Source organism: Acromyrmex echinatior, chromosome 11, assembly GCF_024713525.1.
Source record: "Acromyrmex echinatior isolate Ae372 chromosome 11, ASM2471352v2, whole genome shotgun sequence".
NCBI classification, from domain to species: Eukaryota; Metazoa; Arthropoda; class Insecta; order Hymenoptera; family Formicidae; genus Acromyrmex; species Acromyrmex echinatior.
Genome location: NC_141862.1, coordinates 1,291,290 through 1,316,097, shown reverse-complemented (window position 1 = coordinate 1,316,097; position 24,808 = coordinate 1,291,290). Strand labels below are relative to the sequence as shown.

The 24,808-nt window shown below is 28.8% G+C and overlaps 1 protein-coding gene and 1 long non-coding RNA gene across 4 annotated transcripts in view; one reads left to right on the top strand and one right to left on the bottom strand.

Moving 5' to 3' along the window:
• Positions 1-20,729, top strand: part of LOC105152417 (uncharacterized) — a 274,163-nt gene extending 253,434 nt beyond the window's left edge. Inside the window, exons 1-8 of one of the 3 annotated variants that reach the window (XM_087411557.1) lie at positions 4,923-9,339; positions 13,831-14,114; positions 14,513-14,674; positions 15,864-16,131; positions 16,301-16,369; positions 17,550-17,636; positions 17,894-17,935; positions 18,723-20,729. In XM_087411557.1, the coding sequence (XP_087267683.1) occupies positions 9,052-9,339; positions 13,831-14,114; positions 14,513-14,674; positions 15,864-16,131; positions 16,301-16,369; positions 17,550-17,636; positions 17,894-17,935; positions 18,723-18,737 (1,215 nt within the window). In that variant the 5' untranslated portion in view covers positions 4,923-9,051 and the 3' untranslated portion in view covers positions 18,738-20,729. The other 2 variants (XM_087411558.1, XM_087411559.1) reach the window with 2 other exon arrangements.
• Positions 1-23,847, bottom strand: part of LOC105146067 (uncharacterized) — a 65,185-nt gene extending 41,338 nt beyond the window's left edge. The window contains exon 1 of the long non-coding RNA XR_015546810.1: positions 23,299-23,847. This is a non-coding gene — a long non-coding RNA (uncharacterized LOC105146067). The remainder of the gene's footprint in view (positions 1-23,298) is intronic.
• Between the last annotated feature and the right edge of the window lie 961 nt (positions 23,848-24,808).

Below are 24,808 nucleotides of genomic sequence, written 5' to 3'. Positions count from 1 at the left end.
TTCGACAAAACGTATCCGATCCGAAATTACGAGCAGTCGAAAACTTCGGCCATTTCACGGAAATGCGTTTCGGGACTGTGTTCTTCTATTATATGGAATTTCGTTAACGTTGCGCACTTTGAAATTATTAAAGTGAGAAACTATATCACAGGGGTATTACCTTTTAACAACAAGATGTGTGTATTTGGAGGAAAATTACAAGATAGCATACTAAAAGAAAAGGTTGGCTGCTGCAACAATTTAGATAGTAAAATATAGTATAGCATCTTTAATTGACTGTAGTAGCCAATTTTTAGTTGCATTAGCCTATCTGCAATGTTAATATATGATTTCGATTGCCTAACACAACCAAAAAATTGTCTGTTGCAGCTAATTAAAATGATATGCCATATTTTACCATCTAAATTGTTGCAACAATCATTTTTTTCTTTCATTGCAGCTACTTTATTTAAATTTGTGCAAAAGCGATATTTACGTAAAAATTGTCAAAAATTATTTCTATATGTATTAAAAAAAAGTTTTGATATTTGTGATTATAATTACATCACTATACAAAATGCAGTATTTAAAATGTTTACATTAAAACATCTTTGCAAAACAAACATTTACTGCAGATAAAGGATATTTCAATTTTAATGCCCATTTCCACCAATGTAGATTAACTTTAATCTCGATTCAACTTACTCTTCGTCTTTTTCTAATCTTTAGAACTAGCAAAAGATGAAGAGTAAGTTGAACCGACATTAAAATTAATCTACATTGGTGGAAACGGGCATAAATGTTTTAAATCCAAACACATAGTGATTTGTATATTAAAAAAGTTTAAAACTAAAACATTTTATATCATTTAAAGTTTTTATATCATTTAAATTTTATATCATCAAAAGTTTAAAACTAAAACATTTTATAGATATTTTTAATATCTTAAAATTAAACATTTTCTTTATGAGCGATGTCACTATAATTATGGTTATTATTGCTACAATAGTTATTAATAGCCAAACAATAATTTATTACAATTATCTATTGTTCTATCAACAAATATATATATATATATATATTTAATATATTTAATATATATAATATATATATATTTGGCAATAAAAATGATAATAACTATAAATTATAATTATTATCATAAAAATAATTACTATAATTTAACTTATAGTCATTTTTTACAATCATATTTCATATTTTAATGTGATTATTTTAATAAATATAGTTAAAAAAATCCCAAAAATTGCTATAAATTATAATTAAATTATAGTAGTATAAACTGTAACTCTCTCTCTCTCTCTCTCTCTCTCTCTCTCTCTCTCTCTCTCTCTCTCTCTCTCTCTCTCCCCTCTCCCCCCCTCTCTCTCTATGATAATTATATTTTATGCTCATTTTCTGTGCCAATTGTACATATTGTTAACAGAATTATATGATTATAGTTGTTACTATAATAGTAATATTATAGCAATAATTATAGTAATTACACATAATCATATATTGTATCACAAATACCAAAAACTTTTAACATGTAGACACACAAATAAATCTGGATGTATCCTTCGCGAGAAAAATTTCTTCGAATCAAAAAATAATTTATTTGAATCAAAGAAATTTGTGCATTGCTATACGGTTAAAAAAAAAGTTTGATTTGAATGTTATTTTTTGAAATAAAGTAAATTTTTATTTTAAATCAAAGATTTAATTTAAAAAAAATTAAAATATTTTAATTAAAAAATGAACGAAAAAGAAACAATTTCTTCAATTTAATATAACTTTTCTCTGAGTGTCGCCTGTTTTTTATATATATATTAGGTGTTGGAATTAATTCGTAGCGTTTTTTAATGAAAGAATGTTATTTATTTCACATGAGCATTAAAAAATACATTAATGAAAGTACTTCCCATCACTTGTAAAACGCTACGAATTAATTCCAACACCTAATATATATATATATATATATATATATATATATACATATATACATATTCAAAACATTATTCAAAATATTCAAAATAATTATATGACAAAATTGCATTATGTCCAATCAAATGTTACCACAAAAAATTAAAAGAAGTAAATTAAAGAAAATTAAAGAAGTAAATACTTGGCGCTGCTAGATCGAATAAAAAAATTATAAAAACAATTAAAAAATTTTAATAATAGTTAATAAAAATAATCTGATGATCTGTCAACTACCTAACAAAAACATCATCACACAATCATTAAGTCCATATTAAGAAATAGTTTTTTCTTACAATGACCAAGGATTATCACTCGGATAAATAACCAATATTTATAAGATATGTATAAGACGTTAGCAACATTTAACCGAAGTAAAGTTTGAAGATTAATGAAACAGCATAAAAGTTAATGAAGACTAAAATTATTGTAAGTTTTTTGTTCACTGAGGATGGTTCTCAGTGAGAATCGAACCGTTTGAAGATTTTGTATTGAAATTAAAGATTTAGTTGCACTGTCAACGTACTAAGCTCATTGATCCTTTCATAGATACTCTATTATTTCAAATAATAAAAATAAATTTTATAGAAGTTAGTTACAATTTTAATGTAATAATGAATTTAATTTAAATGTTTTTTACACTGAACGAAAATAAATTTACTGTTTATTTCTTTTTTTTTCACAACGCATCTTACAAATATAAGTTTATTTATCTTAAACTTAAACCTAGTAATTTGCACATCTTTTGTAACGTATAAGGCTTCTTATATTTTACTTATTCTAAATTAGATTCATGTTTTTAGTATCATGTTATATTGTGATCCAGCAGCGCTGTGAGCAGCACTAAATGTTTACTTCTTTAATTTTTTGTGGTAACACTTGAATGGACGTAACGTAATTTTGTCATAACGTTTTGAATAATGTTTTGAAGAAGAATTAAATAATTATGAGTTTGATTAGAAAAGAAAATGTCTTTGAATGAATTGCGATATAAAAATTTTATATAAGAATATTTAAAGTCGTTTAGATCGGAATAAGATCCTTCAATAAAAATATAAATTTAAGATATACATATATCTATTAGGTACCTATTATATAGATTTCAATGTACAAAAGTTAAAGATAGTATCACTTGGATTATATTCTTTACTTAATTTGTTATGGAATTTAACTTAGCGCCGGTTGTTGATATCAAATCTTTTATGAATAATAGATATTATTAGAGTTTTAATATTATTTATTTAAATAATTCCTTTATATAAAATTCCTTTGGACGAATTTTTGATAGCCTTCCGTATGGTTCTGAATTCGACAGTTTTCATTTTTAATAAAAAAATATATAAGCAGATTTTTGAGACCCCCATGGGTTCACCTTTGTCACTTGTTGTTGCAAGTATTGTTATGCAGGATTTTGAAAAGATGGCTATTGGAATGCTGCCTTGTCGTCTGCTGTTTTACTACCGATACGTCGATGATATTATCTTAGCCGCTTCTTCTGAAAGTGTTTATAATATTTTGGATATTTTTAATTCGTTACATACTAGATTGCAGTTCACCATGGAGATAGGTGATGGAAAAATAAGTTTTTTAGATACGATATTGATTATCGATGAACGGAATCTCATTTTTTATATATACCGTAAAGCAACCTTTTCCGGCAGATTTCTTAATTTCCATTCACACCATCCACTTTGTCATAAAAGAGATGTGATTTATGGAGTTGTGGATAAGATTTTTTGTTTGTGTCATCCGAAATTCCAACAAAATAATTTGATTGACGCTATTAAGGTTTTTTTTACAGAATGGTTATCCGTTACGTTTTATTTTTTCGACTATTCATAATAGAATAAAATATCACATTAATAAGTTTAATAATTTGAATAAGAATAAGGATGACACTGGGAGGAGGTTTTTTACGATTCCATATGTTAATACGATATCCGAAAGATTTATACCTATTGTTAATATGTTTAATTGTAAATTGCCTTTTACTATTCCTAACATATTGAGAAGTTTTATAAGGAGAGGAAAGGATGATTTGAAACACGTTCAGAACCAAAATGTGGTTTACAGAATATCCTGTGAGGATTGTGATGCCAGTTACGTTGGCCAAACTAAAAGACAATTAAAGACCAGATTGCATGAACATGTTTCTGATATCAATATAAGTTCAAAATCTCCATCAGTGATTTCCAACCATCGTATGGTGGAGAATCATAACTTTAAATGGGATAGAGTGGAAATATTGGATATAGAACCTTCATATAACAAAAGATTGATATCTGAAATGGTCCATATTAAAAAACAGAAGTATGGGATTAATAGACAAAATGACACGGAGTCTTTGCCGGATTTGTATTCTGATATTATACATTCTCTTTCTCCTTTCTAACATCTTCTATCCTTTTCCTCTTATTTTTCCGTTTTCTGTTCTCGATAATTTTTCTGCTTGACATTTCGTTTTGTGACATCGTTTAAGTCAGATGCTCGTTACCTTTGCGAATTTGCTTATAATAACCTATTAAATTAAAAAGACTTTTTTATTGTACCACGAAATGGACCACATTTTACATTTTTTTTCTCGTTGTGTATTATTGGACTCTTAACAGATTTACTAAGGTATATTATCATATTTTTAATTTTTATGTGATTAATATTAATTCTTTTTGTTTACGGTTACTTTTCCAGAACTTTCTTATGACTTTGTTTAATTCTTGATAAAAATGACTCACAGCATTACACAGAAAGAAGAAAAATTTTTTGTTAAGGAATTGTAAGAATATTGTAAGCTTATGTACGAATTTTTAATTTAGAACGATATTTATATTATTGTAAGATTGCATTGAAAATGCAACTCAATTGGAGTTGAAACGTTTGTTTTATTTTATTGTATTTTAATTGTTTTGTATTAGGTTTACTTATCTAAATTATAATTCTTTTATACGTTTTTGGCTCTTTGCCCTTTTTTTATACTTTTTATACTACCTTTTATTTATTTAATGTGGCAAGATAAAGTTGCCGAAATCGCACTACCTCACTTAAAAATTTAATTATTGTATTTATATTATTTATACTTTTTTATGAATTATTTAAAAACTACATGGTATTGCAACACTACTCCGTTATATTCGTGACATGAAGCGCAAGTATTGTTATTTACATAAATAAAAAAATCGTGAAATCATTGCTATATTTCAACATATTTTATTATATAGCAGAATTACAGAAAATATAAGTTAAATAACCTAAGTGTTTTTCATTTGTCGTGATCAGAATATTATTAAATTTAAATTAATCATAGGATTAAAGTTTACTTTACATTTTTTTGTAGATTAAACAAATAAAAGTTTTAAAAATGCTCTAGTCTCCTAAATCGCACTACAATGATCTAACCTTTTAAATTGCATGTTATCTAATATTTTCCTATTTCTTACATTTTTATTCCATTTATTATTATATAAAAATGTATATTGTAAACCTACGAAGTGTTTATTTTGTTTCACACAGAAATTCCTTAAATTATTTCTTGAAATTATTATGCGTTTCAGAAATTATGAAAAATATATTTTTAAGTTTTTAACAGCATAATAAAATACAATTTTTTCCTTTTCTTAAGTAATTTTTAAATATAATTAATGAACTTTTCGAAATCAAAATATAAGTTCAGTAATGAAGGGACTTTAGGAGTCAGCGCCGAAAACAATGCTCAGTTTAAAATTATATAAATTTGTTCATTAGTCAGTGCTTATAACGAACGTTTCGGCTCAAATTCAAGTCCTCAGCGTAACAGTAAAAAAACCGGAATAATCGCGTATAACAAGTTATGCTGAATTATGTCATCTCTGTTGTCCATCTGTCGTTTGTTCAACTTGCTACAGTGATACAGGAACGAAGACAGCAATTCTTGTTGCACTCAAGCAAGTTCCTTGGCCGAATGGAAAAAATTGTAAAATTCTTCAACTTCATTACATAATAATATATAGCAATTGTTCACAAGTGAAATTACAAAAATTCTTAGCCACACATTGAAATTATAACTAATTAGGGAATACAATCAAGTAAATCTTTCCAATTTAAATGAGCTTTTAGTATGTTGTTCTATGGAAAATAGGAGACATGTATTTTTTATATGTGCTGAGTCGCACCTTAAGGGGGTGAAATTTTCCCTTGAAAAATATCAATTTTTTTCAGATTGAATAACGTCGAAACTGTAAGAGATAGAAAAAAATTTGCAAAATGAAAATTGAATGGCATTAAGAGTAATTTAGAACTATAATAAAAAAAATTTTTTTATAAATAATTTTTATTATAAATAAATAATTTAAAAAAATATTTTTTTATTATAGTTCTAAAATACTCTTGAAGCCATTCAATTTTCTTTCTGAAAAATTTTTTCTATTTCTTGCAGTTTTGACGATATTCAATCTAGAAGAAAAAAACCAATTTTTTTCAAGAGAGAACTTCACTTTTTTAACGTGCAACTCAACACATATAAAAAAATACGTGTCTATTTTTGTCCATAGAACAACATACTAAAAGCTCATTTAAATTGGAGAGATTCACTTGGTTGTGTTTCCTTGTGAATTCGTTAAGGGAAAATACCACTGTGCATTAAAAATAATCTTTTTTTGCATTTTTGTAATGTTTGATGTCTTAAAAATATATTCCTAAAGTATTGTATTATGTTAAAATTCGTAATGGAACTATAGTAAATATGATGGAGTAGTACGTGGTCAGATGCATAATTGGTTGTAAACTTGAAATACGTTTTTCTCGACACCACGTTTTCGTAACTGGGCGCTTACATATCTCGATCAATTTTTATTTGAATTTTTGACAAAATGTTTACAACAAAATTATCTTCTAAACGTATAAATTTTTCAATTGGATTATTACTTTTTGAAAAACAATAAAAAAAGTAACGATTTTTTTCGCAAAATCGCGACCTCTTTTTAAAACAGAGCTATTTTGTCTAAAATTATTTTATCAAAAAATCAATACGCTTAACTGAAACTACACTCATATACTTTAAAATAAAAAAAAAATTTATTTTAGAGCTTTAGATGCAGTACGAGCACCCGTACACCCATACTTTTCCAGATGAGGTGCACATCAATAAGTACTGAGGCTAGAAATATTAATATTATTTAATGAATTTTTTGTAATAACTTTGTAAATGTATGTGCTTTAAATATATAAAAACAATAATTCATACAAGCTATTAGTTTTCACAAAAAAAATTCACAAAAATAGCCTTTTTTTCGGCCGTGAATGGTGTTCCCCGTTAAGACAATTACAACAATTCTCGAGCGCTATTATTATAATCATCTCCCATTTCTACGAAGAAAAATGCATAAGAAAACGTAGAATCAAAACAATTCCCGAGCGGTGACGAATTCTACTTTTAGTAGCTTCACAATGTTTAAGCAATGATGTTTACGTCAGACTGCCATTTCGATCTTTCCTCTGTGTCTTTATAAATTTGGCGTGACGCCGCTATAGCATCAACAGCGTCGATTTATATTAAATACTATATTTGTAAACATACTCTAAAAATACTTCGATCTATAAAAAGATCAAAATTTACTATATAAATTTATTATATAATATCCATTTATTTTGATCAATTTATTCCACGAGGCCATTTCTATTAAAAAAATTGTATCTCACAAATTTTATTACAATAATGATTAACTAATTACACGCTCTCAGAAAAGATTTCTAATATCGAAGAAAAAAAAAATTCCTGACGTACTTAATCTTAGCTCAACTGTATATAGTATAAAATTCTATTAAAATTGAATCAATAATTTTTATTCTACTCCCTCAAATAAGATTGACAGCTTGTCTTGAGACGAGTATAACACATATAAATTTAGGTTTAGAATAAGTCTATCTAGTGTTATATATGTGATATTGCACATATCATGACACCGAAGCTCTCGTGATGTAGCGCACTAGGTGAGAGACACGCGGAACGGAGAGCCTGAGTTCGAATCCTAATTTTTTGGAGTGGAGCCCAGTTTTTTATAGAAAATTAATGAAATAACATAAAAAATATTTTATTCTAGATTTTAGAATTTTTCAATTAAGAAAAAAAGATTCTTTTCTGAAAAATAAATACGATTGGCTCTATATCGATCTTATTTTATTCTAGATCAAGAACTAATAGTATTAAATATAGAAATCATTTCTGTGAATGCATTAAAAATTATCTGAGGCATAATATTTTCCACGATTATAATTAATTAGCGATTAATTAATGCCAAAAACTAATAATAAAACCCCAAAAAAGAGATAACAAAAATTATCCCACCAACTTTACTTCCTTAAAAATTATTGTAAATAGTATAATCCGCGATGTGACGTTTTTGTCACAAACGATATTACATCACAATTTTATTATTATATATTAATTTAATATTATATCAGCAATCTGGAGTTAAAAAAAAATAGTCAGTACCTGTGCCATTCTTGTTCTTCATTCAATATAGTGAAAGCCAAATTTTAACAATAAGTTACAAAACAGAGGGCAAATCGAACTTAAATCAAATTCTGATAAATGGAAGATTTTTAATAAATAAATAATTAATATTCTTAATTATAGATAATTCTTAATCAATTATATTATTATAAGAATTTTACGTACCTTTAATTTACAAAAAACGTTATGATGTGAGTATTAACTTCTATATACTGCATAAAACACATTATCGAAGTTATTAACTTTAACTTCAAGTCGTTAAGTGTTATAAATAAAAAGTATCCATTAAATATCTTGGAACCTAGTATAAAGATACTGCAAGAATAGTTATGTTTATAAGTCGTTTATGCTCTGTAATAATACACGTGTATAAAAAAATTCCGCTAGAAGTAAGCAAGCTAATTTAAATCGTGTGTGTGTTTATTCACTCAGTAGTCACTTGTTAGTCGATGTGTATATACTTCTATCCTCCAATATAAACACTTTACAATAATTCTCACAAAGTTTCTAGAGGATTTGTAAGAACTATTTCTGACAATCTTATAAAAGGTGTTAACGTTTGTGTCTCGTGCAACAAGAATAAATTCAAATTACTTGTCGACCTGGAAACTATGACAAAGACATTACAAATAGCATTGACACCATTGTTGATTATCGCCTCGTTCTGCGGTTTGGGTTTGTTCGAATATCCTCTTGGACATCCTAGGCCGTATATTTCTTGCCTGTATATCTTGGCCATATGGAGTTTTTTGACTTACTTCCTATACTATCCAATCTACTCTACTGTAATAATTGCGCGACATAAACATACAAATCTCGGAATAATAATTGTCACAAAGCATTTCTTAATATTGATCGCAATGGTTATATCAACATGTGTTAACTTTTTCTATTTTAAGGTAACAATTTTTAAATATACTCATTGTCCCTAATATTACTCGATCTTTTAAAATTTCTTAACTTTTCTTTAATTATTTTTTTCCATTGGGAGGCAATTTGATCTCACAATTATAAGTAAATATATTCCCGCAAATTTTATGAAAAATGTGTTTCAAATTGCTGCAAATTTTAAAATTTTTTAACTCGTGTCAAATTGAAAATCCTCATGAACACAAACCTCTAAATGCCTTAGATTTTACTCTAGGACCTTCAGAAGATTATATCTTATATGGAAAACTTATATAATAATAGTTAAAATAAGTCTTTTTTTAGTAACTTAGTTATGAATACTGTATAATATATCATGGATATATACTGTATACATATATATCATAACAGAATCTATCGATATAATATCATGATAAAAATATTATACTTTTCAATATTCCAAAAAATATTATTAAATACAATATAAAATCATTCTGAAATAGTTTAATTTTCTAATTCCAAGAAGCATGTTAGGATTTCCAAAATGACTTATGAAAAGAAAGCATTTAAGGAGACTTACGAAAATTACACTCTGTTTTGTGAGAAGCAACGGAACTCATGTAAATCACGCATCTCAAAGAAATAAAACGCCCGTCACGCCCACATTCATTCTGCGTAATTCTAAGGACGGTACAAAACTAAAATCATAAACATACCATTGATGCATATATTAGGTCATTTAAAAAGTATCCGTGGTTTTTTGTTCAATTTTTGAATGAAATTTTTCTTTATTGAAAATCAATTTTAATTAAGTATATATTGGCCATTATTATCTATAACCTTTTGCCATTTTTCGGGTAATTCCATCCGTGTAGAACTTTTGTGGGTTATCGGCGAAAAACTTTTTCAAGTGATTTTTGACAACTCTTTTGTCGGCCAATGTTTTTCCATCAAGAGAGTTCTGCAGAGATCGAAACAAATGTTAATAGTCAGACGGTGCAAGGTCCGGGCTGTACGGTGGATGCATCAAAACTTCCCAACCAAGCTCCCTCAATTTTTGGCGCGTCATCAAAGATGTGTGTGGCGTCATGATGGAAGACAACACCTTTTCTGTTAATCAATTCTGGCGTTTTTCCTTAATCGCTTCCTGTAATCTATCCAGTTGTGAACAGTAGAGCTCTGAATTAATCGTTAGGCCATGTAGTAACACCTCATGATGGACGACTCCCTTCCAATCTCACCATACACACAGCATTACCTTATTTGCCATCAATCCAGGCTTTGAAGTCGTTTGTGGTGATTCGCCGCGCTTATTCCATGATCTTTTACGAATAATATTCTTGTATTTCACCCATTTTTCATCACCTGTGATGATTTGCTTCAGAAATGGGTCGATTTCGTTGCGTTTTAGCAGTGTTTCGCTGATGAAAATTCGATCAATCAAATTTCTTGCGTTAATTCATGTGGCACCCAAACATCGAGTTTCTTTGTGTAGCCAGCCTTTTTCAAATGATTCCAAATTGTCATATGGTTGATTCTTAGTGCATTGGCTATCTCCTGATACGCCGGTCTTGCTTGATCAGTTGCAAAATTTCATCGACTTTTTCAGTGACTGGCCGACCAGAGCGAGGTCGATCTTTGACATCAAAATTTCCAGAACGAAATCGAACAAACCACTCCTGCATCCTGCATTCACTTACAGCATCCACGCCGTAAACTTCACAAATTTGTCTGCATGTTTGTGCTGCATTTTTGCCTTTTTTGTAGTAAAAAAGCATCACATAGCGTATTTCTTCAGATATTTCACTCATTTTCAAATCAATATAACTTTTGACACGATTGATGAATCACCAAACTTTGTTTACAAAAAATGTAACCTAAAATGTCATCTTTCAGACGCGCGTTCGTTTGACACAATATATGACATATATGACCGATATATGACCATCAATACCATCTAGTGACAAAAAACCGCGGATACTTTTTAAATGACCCAATATATAAGTGTAGTAAAAAGATTTATTTTGATTTTTTTTCATGTAAAATATAAAAACTTTTAGAAGATTCTAGAGCAAAAACTAAAATATTTGAAGGTTTGTTTCCGTGAAGAATTTTAATCAGCTTGATATGAGCTACAAATTATATAGGATGTCTGGAATTTAAATGTCAAAACTTCGGGAGTATAGGGGATCAATAAATTAAGAAAAAATGTCCTGTAAAGATTTTTGCTTCATTTTACAGAAAATCGCAAAAAAGATAAATCGTAGTTGCTTTGTTCTTGTACTGCCTCTAAAATATTATCGTCGCTAAAATCATACACGAAAACAATAATAAATAATAATTCTGTTTTCAAGTGAAAACTTTTTTTGTTTGTTTTTCTAGTCGGATTTTTTGTCCGACAGATGCAGGCAGATTTTTTGGAGATAGACTTTTTTGATTATTTAGAAAACCACCTGCGGCAACGGATTGAAATGTGGTTTCAACTCGATGGGTGTCCAGTTCATTATAGCAGAACTACTCGAGTTTGGCTAAATAAACATTTTCCACAATAATTAATTTTTTTTTCGCTTATATTATGAATCACGTATTCAGTTTAGAGCTGTCACGGTTATATTAGGCATGGGCCTTAATGGATTAATCTGTTGATGCCACTAAATAAAAAAATGGTGCAACTAAACAAAAAACAAAAAAAGTTTTCACCTGAAAACGGAATTATTATTATTGTTTTTATGTACAATTTTAACGACGATAATACTTATTGTTCGAAGCAATTGAAAAACGAAGCAACTACATTTTGTCTTATTTGCAATTTTCTCCAAAACGGAGCAAAAACAAGCACATTTACACAAGATCTTTTTTTAGTTTATCGATCCCCTACACGCTTCCAAAGTTTCGACATTTAAATTCCAGATACCCCGTATATTAAAATGTAAAACGATTTGACTGAAACTTATTGTAAGATTTTTTTTAGGGGGTTCTTTGTAAAAAATTTTTAAATACATTAATTTTAACGTTTATACTATTATATTGGGAGTACAAATAAGTTTCCGCCGTTTGACAAAAGACGGCGCCACTAGCAAGCTATGGTTAAAATTGTCTGATGTAAAACATTATATCGTAAGGTTGGACATCTGTCAACAACATAACCTTGAAATACTAGCGATTTTGTATCAGCATCATATTTTTTTTTGTGCGAAAATGCCGAGTTTTGAGCCGAATAAGCTCGCATTTGCGGGAACTTTTGATTTACTTCTTTAATTTGAAGAAATCTGCAGCTGAGGCTCATCGATTGCTTGTAAAAGCATATGGTGAGGCTGCCTTAAGTGAGAGAAGTTGTCGTGAATGGTTTCAAAAATTTAAGAACGATGAATTTGACGTCGAAGACAAAGAATGTAGCGGAAGGCCGAAAATATACGAAGACGCGGAATTGGAAGCATTATTGGATGAAGATTCGTGCCAAATGCAAAAAGTACTTGCACTTACGTTAGGAGCGACTCAACAAGCAATTTCACATCGCTTGAAATCATTGGGAATGATTCAAAAGCAAGGGAATTGGGTTCCATATGAACTGAAGCCGAGAAACGTTGAACGCCGATTTTCCATATGTGAAATGCTGTTTGTCAGGGATAAACGAAAGGGTTTTTTGCATCGTATAGTCACTGGTGAAAAATGGATCCCCTACGATAACCCAAAGAAGAGGAAATCATGGAGATCACCTGGCCATGCTTCAACATCGACAGCCAAGCCGAATATTTATGGAAAAAAACTCATGTTGTGTATTTGGTGGGATCATCTTGGTGTCGCGTATTATGAGTTGCTCAAACCGAACGAAACTGTTACTGGGGCTCTCTACCGAACACAATTGATGAGATTGAGCTGAGCATTCAAGGAAAAACGCGCCCACTACTACTCCAGGCATGACAAAATTATTTTCCTGCATGATAATGCTCGACCACATGTTGCGGCGCCGGTCAAAACCTACATGGAAACATTCAATTGGGAAGTTCTACCCCACCCACCGTATTCATTAGACATCGTCCCTTCCGATTACCATCTATTTCGATTGATGGCCTGTCTGAGCAGCACTTCACATCATATGAAGATACCAAAAATTGGATCGATAATTGGATAGCCTTAAAAGATGAAGCAGTTCTTCCAACGCGATATCCATATGCTACCAGAAAGATAGGAAAAAGTAGTGGCCAGCGATGTACAATACTTTCAATAAAACATTATGTACCGTTATTTTACAATAAATTTAATTTTTGATAAAAAACGGCGGAAACTTATTTGTACTTCCAATACATTGTAAATAAAATATGTTTGATAAAATTAATGTTTGCGTTTATATTACTTTACCAAATTAGCTTTTAACATGACATTATATAATCTTATGTTTCAAATACTAATCTTTCTTATAACTTTTTTTTTTATCATATTTCCTATACACAATGCAATAACAATTTTTATTCAAACATAAAATTTCTCTTTATGTCGCATAATCGATCAATAATTTTTTAAAGGAATTCAAAATGTGCTTATATGAACTTTCCTTAGTGGACGACACAATAGAAGCAATCGGTGCGCCAAAGAAATACCAACGGCTGTGTAAATGGATAATTCGAATAATAAGTGGATGGATTGTATACATTTTTTATACGTTAGCAGCAAATGTTTACATTGTTTTTCTTTTTGAACGTTTTTCTTTCAAAATAAATGTCGTTGAAATAATTTATGTAAGATTTATGATGAATTATTCGAGTTATGTACATATCTTAAATATTCTAATTTGGGGAGTTATCCTTGGGTTAGTATATATGTAAATATTTATATTGTAAGCTATTTTTTAATGACAATGTACGTTAACACGTTTACAGTCTATAAAACATTAAAAAATTTTTTTAAGTAAAATTATTTAAGAAAGTACTATTGTATAATTTTATATATTATTTTATCAGTATTAACATTGAAATTATAAAGAATGTATATAGTAGATAATCTAAATGGGAAAATGATAAAAGTTTATTCTATTATATATAGCAAATATAAAATGTAATAAAACATAAAAATAAAATTCTAATTTATCCTGACTTTAATTATTTATTAACGCAATTAAAATATACGTATATAATATATATATATATATATATCTTAATTTTATATATATAATAAAAAAAATAACTAAACCACCTTTATTCAATTTAGATACACAAGCTCCAGATTTCAACAAGTTAATGATCATTTACATGTACTCTACTTTGATCTTTTCGAAAATAATACAGACTATAGAAAACAAAACAGATCCATTTTAGTGTGTCAACGAATAACAGAAATTGAGGATTGCAAGCAATATATATGGATTATAATGTAATTACAAAAAAAATATTATGTCCGCATACATGTATATATATATGTATGTATGTATACAGTGTACCTCATTTTAATTTCATATACTATATACATATACATACAATGTCCACCAAAAGTTCCGGGTCAGCTAAAGATCTCAGAAAATACGCATGAGATATTTAGTTGGCTCGGAACTTTTGACGGACACTATCTATATATATATATATATATATATATATATATATATATATATATAAAACACACTATATATATATATATATATATATACAGGGTGTTCAAAAAGTTCTGGACCGGGTGAATAACTTGAAAAAAAAATTTTTTTGAAAAAACGCCGAAACACGTGAAACGATTTTTCAAAAAATCTATCTTTTGAGAGGGGTTGCGACCCCCCACCCCCAATGAGGCACGTAGGGTCCATCCAAAACACTGCACATAGAGGGCGCTGCGATCATTTTCGGCGGAGTTATTTGATTTTTAAGATGTGCGTGTTCTCTGAGGAGCCATGTTATCGTAAATGTAGGAAAAATCCACGACGTTGAAGGAAAAAGAAAATAACCACAAAAACAGCGATAAAGACGCTTGATTTCAAAATTACAGAGATGAACTACGACAAAACAGCTTTATCAGGGAAGAAAGTTACATAAAGTGTAAAATAATAATGACTCAATGATTTGAACTTTTGACTTCAAGTGTCTTTATCGGCATTCAAAAACGCGACCATTGATATACATGTGTGACAACAAATACGGTGTGTTTCATGTGCAAAAAGTCCTGCGTAGTGTTTTGGATTCATCTCGAAAAGACCTTTCAAATGAGCTCCCACTTGACCTATGTTACTATTTAATATTTTCGACCCCCCTCGTGCCCCACGTGCCCCATTGGGAGCGGGGGGTCGCAACCTCTCTCAAAAGATAGATTTTTTGAAAAATCGTTTCACGTGTTTCGGCGTTTTTTCAAAAAAAATTTTTTTTTTCAAGTTATTCACCCGGTCCGGGACTTTTTGAACACCCTGTATACAAGAATAATTAACTTCAACTGTGTGTTAAAAAAATCGTACATTTTGAACTAATCACAAATGTATTTTTAATCGAATTCTAAGATAAAAAATATTTTTTTGTTTATTGTTCGTACTTCTTATATGTGTCTTTATGTTTGATTAATTATAACAATTATGATTTTTTTACAGGCACGTCTACCTACAACTATGCCGTATATCTCGCAAACTAAACAAAATATTCAAAATATCAATGTTATTTCAAATGTTATGGTTCTTTTTAGAAACTACATATTGCAGTATCGATATGTATTTTCAACTTCAAATTATGAAGTATAGAATTCAGGACATATGGACATTTAAATATAATTTCGAACATATATTCGGATATTCTGTTTCCATTCTGAATAACATCTTATTTCTCACATTAAACTACATATGTCAAACTATTTACTATAAGGTAAAATTAAAGCATTACTAAATACAATATTTATAATTAGAATTATAAGCAACAATTTTACAACATTAAAATTATACATACCGAAGTTTTTATCCAAATGACGCAACCTCTTGGATGCAAAATTTTCAATTTTATTTAAAAGATTCATATTATTTTAAACCAATTTCAGACAAACAAGACAATAGCAATTCTTCACAAATTGTCCAATTATAATCTCGATGAGGAGTTACGCAAACAGGTAAATAAATTATAACAAGATTTCATATAGAATTTTAACTATTCTGTATATATTTTACTAGCTCCCATGGAAATCCGGACGTTTGCATAAATTTCATCAAACGATTATGTAAAAAATTGGGATATTATAAAACAGCAATTGTGTTTATATACGCTAGGATACTTGTATACACATACTAACGCCATATTTAGGATAGAAAAAGTTGATAATTATTTAGAATACGATTCTCATTTCCTATTTTGATAAAATTATAGGCTCATTCGATGCGTTTTTGCACAAAACGAAAGAACCTGTAAGAAAAAACCATTAGGATGGCCTCGCGAACCAAGATATTAAGCGTTAAAGTTGACGACTATATATAGAGGTTAGGAAATCCATCATATCGATGAGATACAGGAACAAATTCTCTGTTTGACAAACAAATTCTCTGCTTGACAAACAAATTGTCTGCTTTAAAAATAAATTTTCTGCTTTACAAACACAAATTTTGAGAAATTATTATCAACTTTAACGCTTAATTGCTTAATATCTCAGTTCGTGGGGGCGTCCTAACGTTTTTTCTTATAGATTCTTTCGTTTTGTGCAAAAACGCGTCGAATAAGCTTAATTTTATCAAAATCGGAGGCGAGGATCATATTCTAAATAATTACCAAAAAGTTTTATTTATCATTTTTTAAATAGAGAATATTTTATAAAACCTTTGCAATTGATTAGTGTTAATATGTACAAGTAATCTAAAACATATAAAAGAATATACTATTAAAATTCATAATAATAAATTATATCCAATTTGACTTATTTTCAATCATTTCTATATAGATCGCCACTAACTTTTTTCAATATGTCGTTAACTTAACTGAAGTAATGCAATTAATTCAAGTATATTAAATTTGGATGTATTAAATTTGTCTAAAATTATTTATTAATACGAAATGCTATTTACTCTGAAACTGAAAAATGAATTGATTTTGATACATATTGAAATTAAAAAACAAAAGGTTATATTTAACTTAAGGGATAGAGGTGCTTTTTTGATATTTAACGATGTAATATAGTTGATGTTTTATAACAGTGCCTTAATTTTTTATATTGTGATTTAATAGAATCTATGCGTATATTCGAATTTTCATGAAGAGAAGTTTAAATCTAGCGTTTCATTCTATTATTTAATTTCAATTAGATTTTACAATTTATATTGCAAATAAAACTCAGGGAAGTAAAATTTGGCATAGGACAGTTTCACTATGGATATGATTTCATTTACCAGGTATGTCTCATATTGAATAAAATATAAGAATATAATAAACGTATACATATAATAAAACAAACACTTCTATATTCAACCTTGGAAATTACATAAATATCTAAATGGCAACATTATAGTGGAATCACTTCTGAATTAACTGCATTTGTTTATTTTTTATTGTTATCTTATATATAAAAATTTTCTTTTACATTCATTATTCTAAATAATAATTTAACACAAATATTTTCATTAAATATAATGAGAGTATATTTCTTCAGATGTACAGTGCAGTTTTGGCCTTCCTGATAATTTTAATACAGGTACATAATCTATAACATATTGCAACAAGAAAAATCTCTCAAAAGTACGATAATACATTTCCTGAAAATTTCTTTGCACTGAACGCGATATTATATTGATATTATATCGTTAGCAGAATTTGCCTAGCAAATTCAACAACAGGATTTAAGTAAATTGAAATGAAATAGATCAAAAATTGCATCTTTGGTCACTTTTAACATTTTATGTTAAATAAACACAACACCATCTGAAAATATAATTTAAGAGCTTTCGAGTTGTGGTACATGAGAGAGAGAGAGAGAGAGAGAGAGAGACAGAGAGAGAGAGAGAGAGAGAGAGAGAGAGAGAGAGAGAGAGAGAGATCATACGATATATTTTTTTTAAAGTTATGGCTATTTGAATTTTAAACCTTTTGTAAAATTTCGAAGTAGTGTATATATTTATATGTCGTTTTTAGCTCCTTTGTTCCAATTTATTCAAAATCCTGACGTGTTAGATAAATTCTGCTAAGGGCATCGTGTTCAACGCAAAAAAAAAATCTTTGAGAAATATACTATCACACTTAGAAGAGAAAAAAAAAATTATTTTTGTCACACTGTGTAACAGATCTTTTATTCTCTTTAATGTATGAAAAAAATGGTTTGATTCTGTTTTGATATCAATGTATATAATTAAATGCATTTTGATTAAATAGTATTTTAAGTTGTTATGACAATTTCGAGATTTTACAAGTACATAAAATATTTGATATTCTACTATATTTTATAAAGATTATACTATTATAAAGCTTTTTTAAATATTTTTCAGTTCGATATAGTATGAGATCTTTAAACGCATCATTACCAAAATTCTAATTAATGTTAACTTCAGCTTACTCTAGTACTTCTATCATTGTCGGGTAAATACTGTATTGTTCTATGATTTTTATGTCGTGCGTGTTGTATCTTGTAGTGAAAGTTGAAGTAGAACAAAGTGAAATTTTATCCTTCTTTATTACTTGGTGAACAATAAAAACGAATCATACATCAGGTGCGCTTTATATGTAACTCAAAACGTATCTGAAATGATACGTGGCTGATGAGAAAAGTTTCCCTTCTGATCTGTTAATGTAATAAAATAGTTCAGAGTAGTGCATAGAAATTTTAAAAGTTATTGCAATAACTCGATTAATTCGAATTTCTCTCTGTTATATTAATTTATATGTACCTTATAATACATAGATGAGTGCATTCCGTTTCACGCATGATGCGCATGATGCAATGTTTCATTTATCCTTATTTACATTCAATAAACAACAATGATGATTAATGCTGATTAATGCATGAAACGGAATAGTTAATATGAAAACATTATTTGATCAATACGAAATTTTGCAAATGTTCTTAATGAGAATAATTTATATAATCACCATCAAACACGAGTAGATTTAACAGAAAGATAATATATACATGTAATTCGATTCAACGAGATTGGCGATTATTCGATCAACAAGAAATTTTGGTTTACTTACCAAAAAATATATTCGATCAACAATAAATTTTAATATATTTAATAAGAATGAATTAATTGTTCTCACTCGGTAATTCTTACAAAAATTCTGACTTATCCGTTCGAATGGACATATTTCCAAAATTAACTTTCCAACAAACATGACTTGACACTGTTATATAATTTTTTTGTCATTATTTAGACGTCTCTGTTTTATAATAACAAGACAGTTTTATGGTGTAAACGAGATATCCTGATATAAATATGATAATTTTGTTACATATCTTTGTTATATATTTAGCACATAACATAATTATGTATGTAAATTAAACATAATTAAGTTACATCCATATACCATTCTATGAATAAGACAAAATACATTTACATCACTAAGCCATAATGGAAAAAGATGTTAATAATACATATTTTGGTTACATTTACAGAAATGTACTGTATACTGTAGTCTATAACAGTTATATCACACAAATTATGAGATTGTACTTTCCTAAAAAATCACTACGATGTAATGTAATTTCATAAATTATACGTCATTTTTTTAGTGTTTGAGCATACTTCATAATATTTGTTTTTGCGGTTTAAGAAAAGTGATTTTGTTATATAAACATATTATATAAAGGACAACAAATGTGATAAATTGATAAGAAAACGGTTGATCAATAAGTACTATTGCAAATTATTTCTCACTATTCGCCAATATAACAAATAATCAAAATAATCAGTATCGTTAGCAAATAAAGTCTATCCAAAAGGTAGATTAGGTTCTATATAGTTTGCTTCTATTATGATATCATTTAATTATTTATTAGGTGTTGGAATTAATTCGTAGCGTTTTTAATGAAAGAATGTTATTTATTTCACATGAGCATTAAAAAATACATTAATGAAAGTACTTCCCATCACTTGTAAAACGCTACGAATTAATTCCAACACCTAATATATGCAATTAAATAATAATATATACGATTGTCGTGTAGATTTTTCCTTTATAGATACAAAAATATAAAGAATAAATATTTAACATGAATAGATCACTATCATTTCCTATCTGAATAAATATCAGCATATTATTTCATTTCCATGTAATCTCTTCAAATATTAATAATATTAAACTCTGTCAGCAGAAATTAATATAAGGAATGATTACAATAGGAGGTATAAATAACGTTGGCAATGACTCGATCACAAGCGTGTGAGTTAGCTGAGCGTAAGTGTATTAGACTCCTATTCTAGAGATCGTAGGTTGAAATTCTGGCGGCGCTGCGATGCGTTTTTTAATAATTAATTGTAGTAAAATAATAAATAGAACAGGAAAAACAAAATAACAAAAAAATTATTTTTTTCGTTAAGATATAACCGTAATCTTTTTATTACATAAAAAAATAGTTTTTATTTAAGAAAATTTGTTGTTAAATACATATAAAAAATATATTTTTTTCATTTAAAAAAAGAGTTGCAAAACTACATAAATTATTTTTTTAATTTTAATAGCAAGAGATAACCAAAAAATTTCTTCAAATCAAAGAAATTGAGCCGATATCAATAAGTAACAAATAAATAACAATTTCATCCATTTGTAATGTCACAGTGACAAATTTTGCATTGTGTAATAATTGTTATATATGCATTTCATCTCAATACATAATTATTATATATCAATCCTGTCGCCGTTTCATATTTAAATCATATCGTTATTATGTAACTACTATAGATAAAATGGGACAACAAATTTGAGAACATTCTCCGCAAAGGTACATAACTTTTGACATCACTGTTACGATTCAAAAAATTAAGATTGATATGAGTTACGAGTTTGAGATGTAATTGTGTTTTACTTTAAAGGTAGTATATAAACACTGCAATGACACCGCGAGATTCGTTATTTATTTTGTCTTGTATTTTGTCTTATATTTTTTTATATATTTATGAGTCATATATTTTGTCATATTTTTCAGTCAGTTAGTTATATATACGATTTCGTCATGTACAAAGTTTCATACAACTTTTGTTAAATAATTTCCGCTTCATAAAAATCTTAGAGTCTGTACGCGACCTTTTAATCGAGTGATAAACATCACCCTTTTTGGGCTCCGATATCTGATGCGAACATTCTGATAGCAGAAAATTTTCATTTGTTATTATTTGTTTGTCTTCGAAATTAAATTAATTTGCTAAAAAGTAAATAATTTATTAATTCAAATAATGTTCTTTTAAATATTCAAAAAATGTCATTAAAATAAACGAAATCGACGCAACAGATAATTCCCATACTCAATATTTCCTCTTCTTAATAGCGCTTTTACGATTTGCTCAACTACTCCAATCTTGAAGATAACTGCCATAGAAGGACAGCCACTTAATGTTCATATTCTAGTACTACTACTTTAATCACCTTACTAATATCTCGTTCCCGTAGAATTCTTCTATAATCTTTTACCCCTTCCTCCGCTACTATATGTGAAATAAATTAAACCAATCGACACAGCTCACCCTGTAATTATATTCTTTAGCGATACCAGAATGTAAATTAGTTTCTAACAATTTTATTAATTTGTAATTCTTAAATTATGTAATTAAGTAACACATTATTAGTAATTTCCTTTATATATTATTAATAATTCGTTATTAATAATTCGTAACCATATTTGTAACCATATTACTCACTGTACGTTTAGTATAAATTTATTATATATATATATATATATATATAAAATATATTTCTTTCATTTAAAAAAAGAGTTGCAAAACTACATAAATTATTTTCTTAATTCTAATAGCAAGAAATAACTAAAAAACTTCTTCAAATCAAAGAAATTGAGCCAATGTCAATAAGTAACAAATAAATAACAATTTCACTCATTTGTGATGTCACAGTAACAAATTTTGCATTGTGTAATTGTTATATATGCATCTCAATACAAAATTGTTATATATCAATCCTGTCGCTGTTTCGTATTTAAATCATATCACTATTATGTAACTACTATAAATAAAATGGGACAACAAATTTAAGAACATTCTCCGCAAATGTACGTAACTTTTGAAATCACTGTTACAATCCAAAAAATTAAGATTGTATGAGTTACGAGTTTGAGATGTATTTGTGTTTTGCTTCAAAGATAATATATAAACACCGCAGTGACACTTGTCAGCTATATTCTATCTTTATCACTATTTATTGCAGTATATATATTTTTTGTATATTGCATTGAATATCAGCATATATTTAATTTTATGTATATTAATTTTATGTATACTAATCACATGTATATTAATTTACTTTCAGTCTTTGTATTGAATGTAACGTGCGTGTACATTATATCTAATACATATTTGCATTAAATTTCCTGCACATTTGCATTAAATTTCGCATGCAGATTATTAAATGTCGTATATAATATAGCTGGCGAGAAGACATTTTCTCTTGTCTGTTAATACAGTTTTGGGTAATGTATGCAAGTTATTGCAATGGGTTAATTCGAATTTCTGTTACATTACTTATATTATTTTATAATAAATACCTGCTAGCACGTAGATGATGCATTCTGTTTCATGCATGATGCGCGTAATGTTTCATTGATCCTTGTTTACATTTGATAAATAACAAAGATAACTAATGCATTATGCATGAAACGGAAAGTATGTACAGTTAACAGGAAAACATTATTTCATCAATAATTCAGCATATACAGGGTGACCAAAGGGAATGAGTTAAAACTAAATGATTATTACTTCGCAATAAGTAAACCGAACAAAATGAATCAAACACGACTTCGTGGAAAAAAACTTGTCAATTTTATTATTATTATATGAAAAAGATATAATTATTTAGTAATTGAAACACTACAAAAAAAGAAGCAAAAGTATACTTGCATACATGAGTCAATGGTGTCACGTTCGGGCGCATCTCTCATTTAAATGATGTATGGATCGCGTAGTCCTCACTCGTGTAAACTATAACTCTTTCTCATATAAACAATAGGAACCTTAATAATGAAACTATCAGTACAAGTATAATGCCGGTTTCTATTAGGTGTTGGAATTAATTCGTAGCGTTTTTTAATGAAAGAATGTTATTTATTTCACATGAGCATTAAAAAATACATTAATGAAAGTACTTCCCATCACTTGTAAAACGCTACGAATTAATTCCAACACCTAATATAAGACGTGAATCACAAAATCACCAGAAGTGCTGATCAGCCAGGCCGTGTGCCATTGATCGAAACAAGTGATAGTCAGAGAGCAACGTCTGAAGAATACGGCGGGTGGGATAGGACTTCCCATTTCAATGTTTCCAAGTATGTCTTGACCACTTTCGCAACATGAGGTCGAGCATTGTCATGCTGCAAAATCACTTTATCGTGTCTCTCGTTGTATTGCGGCCGTTTGTCTTTCAATGCTCGGTTCAAACGCATCAATTGCGTTCGATACCGATCGCCTGTGATTGTTTCGACAATCACAAATTTTAACAGCTCATAATACACTACGCCGAGCTGGTCCCACCAAATACAGAACATGACCTTGGAGCCGCGAATATTCGGTTTAGCCATCGACATGGAAGCATAGCCGGGAACTCCCCATGTTTTCTGCGCTTGGGATTATCATAATGAACCCATTTTTCGTCCCCAATCACAATGCGATGCAGAAATTCCTTCCGTCTTTGCCTTTCAAGCAGCTGCCTCACAAGCAAACAAACGCCGTTCAACATCTCTTGGCTTCAACTCGTACGGTACCCAATTTCCTTGCTTCTGAATCATTCCCATGACTTTGAGGCGTTTTGAAAATGGCTGGTTGAGTCACTCCCAATGATCGTGTCAATTCTTTTTGATTTTAACACGAGTCTTGATCAAGTAATGCCTCCAATTCTGCATCTTCGAAAACCTTTTCTCTTCCACCGCTATGCCGGTCTTCGACGTCAAAATCACCGTTCTTGAAGCGTTGAAATCACTTACGACACGTTTTTTCACTAATAGCGACCTCACCATAAGTATTTGAGAGCATTCGATGAGCCTCAGCCACAGATTTCTTCATATTGAAGCAGAAAATTAAAACCTCCTGCAAATGACGAGAATTTGGCTCGTAAACTGATATTTTCAATCGAGAATAACTTTATGACACAAATCGACTAATGTTTCTATGGGGTTATGTTGACAGATGCCCAAGTTTATTGTATGACGTCTATGATCTATTTATTTCGATCATCATTTATGGCTTACCGCTAAAGCCATTTATAGAAAAACGGCGGAAGTTGTACACCTAATAATTCTTTTTTTAAGTAATTCCATTTCTAAGTCTAGAAGTAATTATAAATTCTAATTCCATTTCTAATTTTAAACGTAATCATAAGATCTAAATTTTAATTCGTAATAACCCAACTTAATTTG